The 8,655-nt window shown below is 38.3% G+C and overlaps 1 protein-coding gene across 2 annotated transcripts in view; it reads right to left on the bottom strand.

Annotated features, from left to right (window-relative positions):
- Positions 1 to 1,438, bottom strand: part of LOC125662046 (inverted formin-2-like) — a 17,544-nt gene extending 16,106 nt beyond the window's left edge. Inside the window, exons 1-2 of one of the 2 annotated variants that reach the window (XM_048894221.2) lie at positions 1,290 to 1,438; positions 86 to 673 (exon numbers count right to left, since the gene is read on the bottom strand). In XM_048894221.2, coding sequence (XP_048750178.2) covers positions 86 to 506 — 421 coding nt within the window. In that variant the 5' untranslated portion in view covers positions 507 to 673; positions 1,290 to 1,438. Of the gene's footprint in view, positions 1 to 85; positions 674 to 1,020; positions 1,227 to 1,289 lie in introns of those variants that run through there. The other variant, XM_048894222.2, reaches the window with a different exon arrangement.
- Between the last annotated feature and the right edge of the window lie 7,217 nt (positions 1,439 to 8,655).

Raw genomic sequence — 8,655 nt, 5'->3', positions numbered from 1 at the left:
ATATAGTTAAAATGAAAATATAGTTAAAACGAGTTTTGTTGAATTATGCTATGAAATGATTTTTATAGATTGAATCCCCATTTACCTTTAACAAGCTTTTTGATGTGACTGCTGTGTTGAACAAAGAACGACAACCCCGTCAGGGAATTCACCAACAGTTTGATGCAGGATACGCATTGAAAAAGCTTCAGTGCTTCGGATAATTTCGTCACTCGCCGACTTCCAATAACATCTACCGCATCCAACAGTATCCCGAGACCCGCGCCGTCCAGAAACTCGTGTATCCAATCCCTATCCGATTTCTTCAGCTTCTTTTTTAAGGCTGTTAAGGTTTTTACGGAGGGCGAGCTCAGCAGGTCCACGAAGTCGTCGGCGTCACACTCATCGAACTGCATCTCAAGAATCCTCCCCATGGTCGTCCGAACAAATTTCCATTTTGAGATTTTCCCTGCGGTCTTTTCTTCATCATCTGAATCTGATGACGGAGATGAGGATGAGGATGACATATCTGACGATTTACGCTGATCTGTAACAGCGTGTCCTGTTGTGTTTTATGTAAACTCTAGTGCTCGTTTGCTAAAATTGAAATTTTAATTATCCTCGCCTGTAATCTAAATATGGGAAATTCGTCCTCTTGAGATTAAGGTGGTGTCTGTTGAGACGTAAACTGCCGCTGTAGAACAGAGAAAAAGAAATTAAAAGTTAATATTATTTATAATGCTGTCGTAAACTTATCTAATGACAAAACACTTCATACACTCGTACACAGGTCTTTAACTAAAACCACATGATGCACTGACGCACAAACATGTGTTAAAAACGCAATCATTTAAAAGAAAACAAAATTAATATTATTGAATGATAATGCTCTCGTGAACTTATTTACTGAAAAACCATACACAGGCTCTTTGGCTGAAATCACATGATGCACTGACACATTAAACATTATGTGTTGAAAACGCCATCATGGATTTCAGAAGGCAAACAAAAATAAAAACAAAAACAAAACAAAAACAAAACCTCTCCAGCTGATCGCAAGACGAATCTACACCGACAACAGATCTGTTTACCGCTAAAGCGAAATACACGTTTGATAAGTAATCATAAAAACTCCCAGCTGATCGGTGTAGAGAGCTTTAACGATATACACATTTTTGGAAACCACTCGAGCGGAGAACCCTAGTTCCATATAATTATATATATAGTCAATGGGCGCGCTTCTCTCCGTCATGTGCAGGTTATATATATATATATTTCACGTGCACAATTATAAGGTACAGAATACTCACGTGCACATCTGTATGCGAACAAGTATTTCCGGGAGGTATTTATAAAACCCAGACAGAACAAGATACACAGGATTTAAATGTCTGTGTGATGTTAACTTCGCTCCGCTAAACATGCATCAGGCTTGTTTACTTTCGGCGAAAATAAAATAAAAAACGAACCCGTCCGGTCTTTATGTTCCACTACATAAAAATAAATTTAGAAATTAGAATTTGGAGCACATTAGAAGAAAAACGGCTGATTTCATACTCGTGCAACACATGAAAAGGCAATCTTGATCATAAATCGTTGGTGCAGCTTTAACAGAATATCAAAAACTGCAATCTCCAAATATTGGTCACTGAACTTATCAAGATGCATGTCAATAAATCGTGATTCATTAGTCATGGGGAATATAAATGTCCGGACAGACAGGATTTGCTTGATGTACATGTATTTAACAGCCAAAATTATTAATACGAAACTATTTGAATAAACAAATCTAACTCGCACGACAGGAGTTTTGTGAACAATCTTAATTATGAACCAATAAATTGGACAGGTAGAAAAATTAGTAAATTTCATTATTTTGACAGTTTATTGGTTCATTACTAGAAGTTTGTTGAAATGGTTCTGAGATGTCATCGTGTACTAGAAACTCAATAACAACCAGATACAGCTATAAGTGTGAAGATTTAAAACTAGTGTGCTGAAACGGACATCGGTCACTTAATCAGGGCAATATACACGAAAAGCAGGTACTTGAAATAAGTAGATTAATCGTGAATGTCGAGAGGCTTCTGTTAGGAAGGGGACTGGGTTAACACTATACAGGGCACTTCGTTCACTAGTTAACCCTCTCATCAGTAAATCACTGCTATTATTTCTCGGTGTGACTACTCTATAAAAGGAAAATATTCGCCCCGTTTTATTTTCGTCCCTTTCGCCCTTGTTGTTAGTGGGCGAGTATAAGACTTGGCGAAATTGTATTTTCTGTTTTCTCTCTTTTAACACAACTGTATCTGGGAGAATTTAAAAGGGAGCAAAACCATTAACAGCTGTAAAAAAAAGGCGAAAATAGAATGCAGCGAAAATAACATGGGGCGAAAATAAACCCGTATACAGTATTTGATATGTACAAACAATCTCTGTAATCTTACTACCGATAATTGATTTATCATTTACTAGTGTCAATGTTATGAATCCCATTGGAAGTATGATTGATTGATTGTATTTTGTTTAACATCTTCACTCATATGGAGACCTCACCAAGACCGGTGAAGGGATTCAAATTTAGACCTTTACTCGGCGCTTACGGCCATTGAGCAGTGAAGGCTCTTTAGCGTGCCACACCTACTGTAACACGGGACGTCCGTCTTTAGAATTTCCCGAGGACCCGCGACATTCACACCTGATGCCGAGTGTTTGGCGATGGAACTGTCAATACCTGTTTTAAAGACTTAGGCCTGTCGCCGCCAGGATTCAAACCCCGGCCTTCCGCATGCGAACCAAACGGTCTAACCTCTAGGCCACCGCTGTGGTCCCCATTGGCAGTAAGCCTTATAGTGTTCATGAGGTGTCCTTGCTGTACACATGAAAAATTGACGATAACGAACAGTGATGAAATTTGTAATTACAATCGATGAACTGGAGATTTGAATACATTACAATATTCTTGAAAACATTGAAAAATAAATTTTGGATATGTGTATTCAAAGCATGGCTTATACTGGTGACCGCCCAGTATTCCGACGGTCCGATAGTCCGATGGTTCGGTAGTCCGACGGTCCGGTAGTCCGACACTCCGATAGTCCGACACTCCGATAGTCCGACGGTACGGTAGTCCGAGAGTCCGAAAATTTGTGACCACATATATAAGAGATCGCTATGTAATAGGCAGCAGAAAACAGGATTAAGTGCCGTGTGCCAGAGCGATTTTTTACGTCACAAGAGCAAAACATCACACAGTGGGAAAACTTTGAACGGGTTCGACCTACATCGGGTACCTGTAAAGTGCGAAACGAAACGAAACGAAATCTACCGAAACGTAACCCACCGAAACGAAACGAAACAGATTGTATAACCGAACTCTATTAATTATAATAATTAAAAATAGTGTATAACCGAACTCTATTAATTATAATAATTAAAAATAGTGTATAACCGAACTCTATTAATTATAATAATTAAAAATGGTATCTTAAGCCCCTGTTAAAGTTACCACATATAAATAAAATTTGCCTCCCCATTGTGGTTAAGCTTTCGGCTTGACAGATACAATGTTTTAAAAGTTGGAAGTAAGCACAAAGTTCATATCCGAAGTTGATTGAATACCCTGTGCAATTAGTTTCGGATCCATAAATTTCAGAACAGAGGGTTACAGTTCGGCATAAATACACGTTTCAGTATTTTTTGCTCTAAAGTCAAATCTATGTATACATGTGGATATTGTGTAATTGTATGTAGTATATCAAACGGTGGATTCTGAGTGTGCCTTCCAGTTCTTTTTGCAATTTCTGCTTCCCTTGTTCATAAGCCTTTTGAGTTTACAAAATGCTGACCTCCTCCTGATATTATTGCATAAAAAATTCTGTTTTCCGTCCCGTTTTCAATTCCCCGTCCTAGCAACAAAACAAATGTATAGAGCTATATTTAGACTCACTACATATCAATAATAATTTTTAATAACACACATATATATATTTTACCGAATTGCATTCATATAATATGGTATACTATCTAACTTTTTCCATTATTGAAAGTACTCGCACCTCAGCAGTTAGAGATAAAATAAAAGGTTAAGAGCTCTTCCTGCTTTCAAATTTCTCAGACACCAGTTTCTTAAAACAATGTATCTATACCCAAAAGCGGATCCAACGCCAGCGACCCCACCCCTTGTTTAGTGTGTTTCGCCAGACCTCTGAGACTGTAACTCTCCGTTCTGCAATTTATTGATCTGAAACTAATTGCACATGTTATTTAATCAACTTCGGATATGTACATTTTGCTTACTCACCACCCCCCCCCCCCTTTCCAGCTTTTAAAACTGTGTATCAGTCAAGTTGAAAGCTTATATCAAAGGGGAAGCGAATTTTATTTATATGTGGTAATTTTCACAGGGGCCTAAGATACCATTTCTAATAAAAGAGTTCGGTTATACAATCTGTTTCATTTCATTTCGGTGGGTTTTCGTTTCGGTAGATTTCGTTTCGTTTCGCACTTTACATCTACATGTATATATTTCGACATCGTCGGAAGCCCACGGTTGATTACGCTTCGTTCCTTTCTCCATCACCCGTGGGCTCATTCATTCCTACTCGCTGTGTGTGTGTGTGTGTCTGTATGTATGTCTGTCTGTCTGTATATGTATGCTGAATTTAAGGAACATTTTCATCGTGTCTTTATAGAGAGCTATGTAGATACATGTAGGTATACATATATACAGATATCTATAGGCTTGTAGGGAGGGCTGACAGCGGATACTCGTCAGGGACGTAGCAACAGAGGGGGGAGGGGGGGGGGGCTGATCCCTTCCCCACTTTTTAAAAAAATATCCTTTCTTCTTTTTTACATGTTAAACTCTTTTTGGTTCGGCTGCCCCTCCTCCCACTAATCCTTTCTGGCTGGCCCCCAGCTTCCCCCTTTCAAAGACCATGCCACGCGCCTGCTCGTGTTCCCTTAACACTTTCAAAAGTAGGGAGTGGAGACAAGAGTATGTATGTGCCCCCTCCTTACACTTCTGGGACCCCAAACGAGATCCTCATCTTTATATCAAATGTTGTTTGATAACATCCTCCCCTTAATTCTAATGCAAGAAATTTCTGTTCAAAAATTGTTATTTGCTATAAAGAAAGGTATACCATAAAATTGGTATAAAATTCGGATATGCAGATTTCCGTTGAAAAACTTAGATATGCTCTGATTGGCGCATAATTGCATTATTGTCGTTCCATACAAAAATTGATTTCCTTATTGATTGTGTTATGCCCCGTGGATGGGGGGGGGGGGGGGGGGGACTTGAGGCCTACTTCAAACTTTTAAGACTGAGCAGGGTGTAGGGATTGCTACCATTTTTAGCTTGTTATTTCAGGGGTTGGGGGTGATTATGTAGGTTACCGTCGCCATCTTCATGACGTTTATGTGGAAAATTTTGGAATTGAATCCCATTTTAGCATGTGTCCCAATCTAAGTTTTGTGCTCTCCTACCAACACTTTACGGTATTTGACTACGGCATTGGCGTTGCCTTATAGCTAATAACAAATTCGTCCGAACTAATTGCTAATTCGTCCGAACAAATAGCTAATTCGTCCGAACGAATTACTAATATGTCCGAACAAATAGCTAATTCGTCCGAACAAATTGCTAATTTGTCCGAACGATTTTCTATTTCGTGCGAAAAAATAGCTAATTCGTCCGATTGAATAATATATTTATATATGGCCTTTCTACGCCGCCGTAAGTTTACACTTGAATGATTTTGGTCAGAAATTGATTGTCTGATTTATAATCAGGCCGTGTCGATTTTGGCGGTTTCTGGTAATTTCCTTAAAATAATGCCTGACATGAATACATTTTAACTCTATTAATTAACATTTTTGGTGATGGTCAACATGTCGGACTATCGGACCGTCGGAATATTGAACCGTCGGACTATCGGACCGTCGGACTACCGGCCCGTCGGACTATCGGACCGTCGGACTACCGGCCCGTCGGACTATCGGACCGTCGGAATACTGGGCTTGAACCGCTTATACTAAATAACCTTAGAAATAAGTCTGGTGTTGCTGCTGATGCACCTTTATTTCATAACCTAAATATTCATTTTGGCAGAAAACCCTTTTATAATAAACAGATGTTTGAATGCAGCATCTGACAACTTAATGATATAATTAATGAAGATTGTTAATTTCTTGGTTTGGGATCTTATCCAAACATAATATAATGGCATTTTTCTTGGTGATAGGGCTTGGATGAAAAATGAAGGATGTGACAAAACCACCAAAAAGCTCACAAATCTACCGATTACAAATCAGAAGATTACAAACCAAAGAGGAGTGAGCTACTGGAAGTTAACGCTAAAGAATGGAACATAATTCACAGATTACCCTTCAGAGTGACAAAGGACTGCAAAATCGGATGGTTTCAATACAGACTTAGCTACAAATTTATTATATATATATATATATATATATATATATATATATATATATATATATATATATACACGATATGAATTGGTTTGGGACAATTTATGCTTATAGAAAGTATAATGTGACCTTTCACAATTTTTCTTAGTAAAATACAGTGGCGTAGCTTCCATTGAGGCAACCGAGTCAGCTGCCTCGGTAAAAAAAAAAAAAACCCACCTTTTACGTTGTTAAAATGTCGATAGCTTCTGGGGGACTGCGCCCCCTCCCCCCAGACCCCCTGCCTCGGTAATATTTGGAACTAAGTTACGCCTATGAAATACAGAGCTGGGCAAACACGGATCCTTGGGTATACCAGTGGTGGGATCAAGTGCCGAGGAATAAACATCCCCTGTTGATCGGACACAACTACCGTGAGCCTTATAATAGAGTAATCTGTAGTCAAAGTAAGTGTGTAAAGAACGGCCTAACAATTGGTTTAATAGTAGTTATTACGTAAGGGTTAATGTACTCGTATCGCTTCATTCCTTAAAAGTAATGGACCGAGGCCCCGAAGGGGCCGAGGTCCATTGCTCTTAAGGAATGGAGTGATACGAGTACATTGACCCACTTAAAATCCACTGTAAACATTAATAAAAACTAAATTTTAATTTAATTTTAATCATGTCTTACGTTTTTCATTCTTTTGTTGCATGCATTTATATGTACTTGTATAAAGGTTGACCTTCTTTCCGAATTCTCCATTCCTGAAAAATAATGGAGTGTTTGAACAAAAGAATGACGTCATAGGTGGATTTTAATTATTATGAATACATGCTCGTTTATTTCAAAACTTTGCAATAATGGATCAATCGCAAAATCGCAATTTGTTTAAAGAGAAAAATTGAGTACAAAAGATAAAACGATTTGCAACGCAAAGTTCCACTCGACTTTCTCTTGCCTTCTTTGTGATAATGTTGAAATCAATTTTAGGATGTGTTGAAAGATATCTCCCTTCAGAAAACCTTCGTACACTGTAAGGTGCGGAACAGTTTCTTTACACACGATTGATTGATTGATGTATGTTTTCCGCTACACTCAATATTTTTTCAGTTTTCTGGTGGCGTCCAGTTTTGATTGGGAAGAGACCACCGACCTTCCGGAAGTAAACTGGGAAACTTTCTCACTTACCGGCGCGAGCGGGTTCCGAACCCGAGCCGACCAGAGGTGAGAGGCCGTGTGATTTTGAGCGTGATGCTCAAACCACTCGGCCACGGAGGCCCCAATGTCCATCACTATATACGTAAACGTACACAGTTTCTCACACGCAGTTTCATAACCCGGATTCGATTGATACAAAACAAGTAATGGAGTAGCTAAACACATGAAATGTTTACTATATCACTTTATTTCGTTGCTCTTACATGTCATATCTAGAACATTACTCGCCAAAATGAGTGTTTTTGTAAAATGTTCTATCGATAACATTTTATATTTCTTACATTTACATCTTTAAGCAGTTTTTCATATTTTTATCGTCATCCTCACCGGCTGTACGTGTACTCTGTCCCACTCAAACATTCAGAGTATCACAAAATGCACCTCCTATACAGAAGAGCTCTTATCTCGAAACTTGTGTATTTTACCATATTTATTCATCTATTACTTTTCCTATGAGGATTCACTGATCCACCCCACTCCTATCGTCATTAACCTGCTTTTGTTTCCAGAAAACACGATGGCGATTGAATGATCTTCACAACTGCACGGATTTCATCTTCATGGAATCAATACGAATTATGTATTTAAATTATAGATGTAAATTAAAATTACATACGTAAATAAATTACATGCAATACTTCTATGAGTCTGTGCAACTTAGACTATATCATGCATGCATTACTTTCCCTCTTAATGTTTTTACACATACACCATTATTATAAACATCCCAGATGTTCATGCATTTCCTTACGAACACATCTTCACAAATATCCCATCAGAAGTATTAGAGAGAGTGGTTTTACTTTTTAAAAATTGAATGTTCCATGTCTTTATTTGAGGAAATGATCCCAGCAACATTGTACGTAAGTCTATTGTCCAATGAGAAAAATGTAGAGGGTTGTGAGTCCGAGGTCCTTTGGAAAGGTCTTTTTTCATCGGCCAATGATCATTTGATCTAATCATCACAATTGCATCAAGTCATATTAAATCATTCCAATTGGCCAGCATCCGAATTTTCCTACGTTTTTCTGTCTTTGAGTT

The sequence above is a fragment of the Ostrea edulis genome, chromosome 8, assembly GCF_947568905.1.
Source record: "Ostrea edulis chromosome 8, xbOstEdul1.1, whole genome shotgun sequence".
NCBI lineage: Eukaryota > Metazoa > Mollusca > Bivalvia > Ostreida > Ostreidae > Ostrea > Ostrea edulis.
The sequence above is the reverse complement of the archived record's forward strand: the minus strand, read 5'-3'. Positions and strand labels throughout refer to the sequence as shown.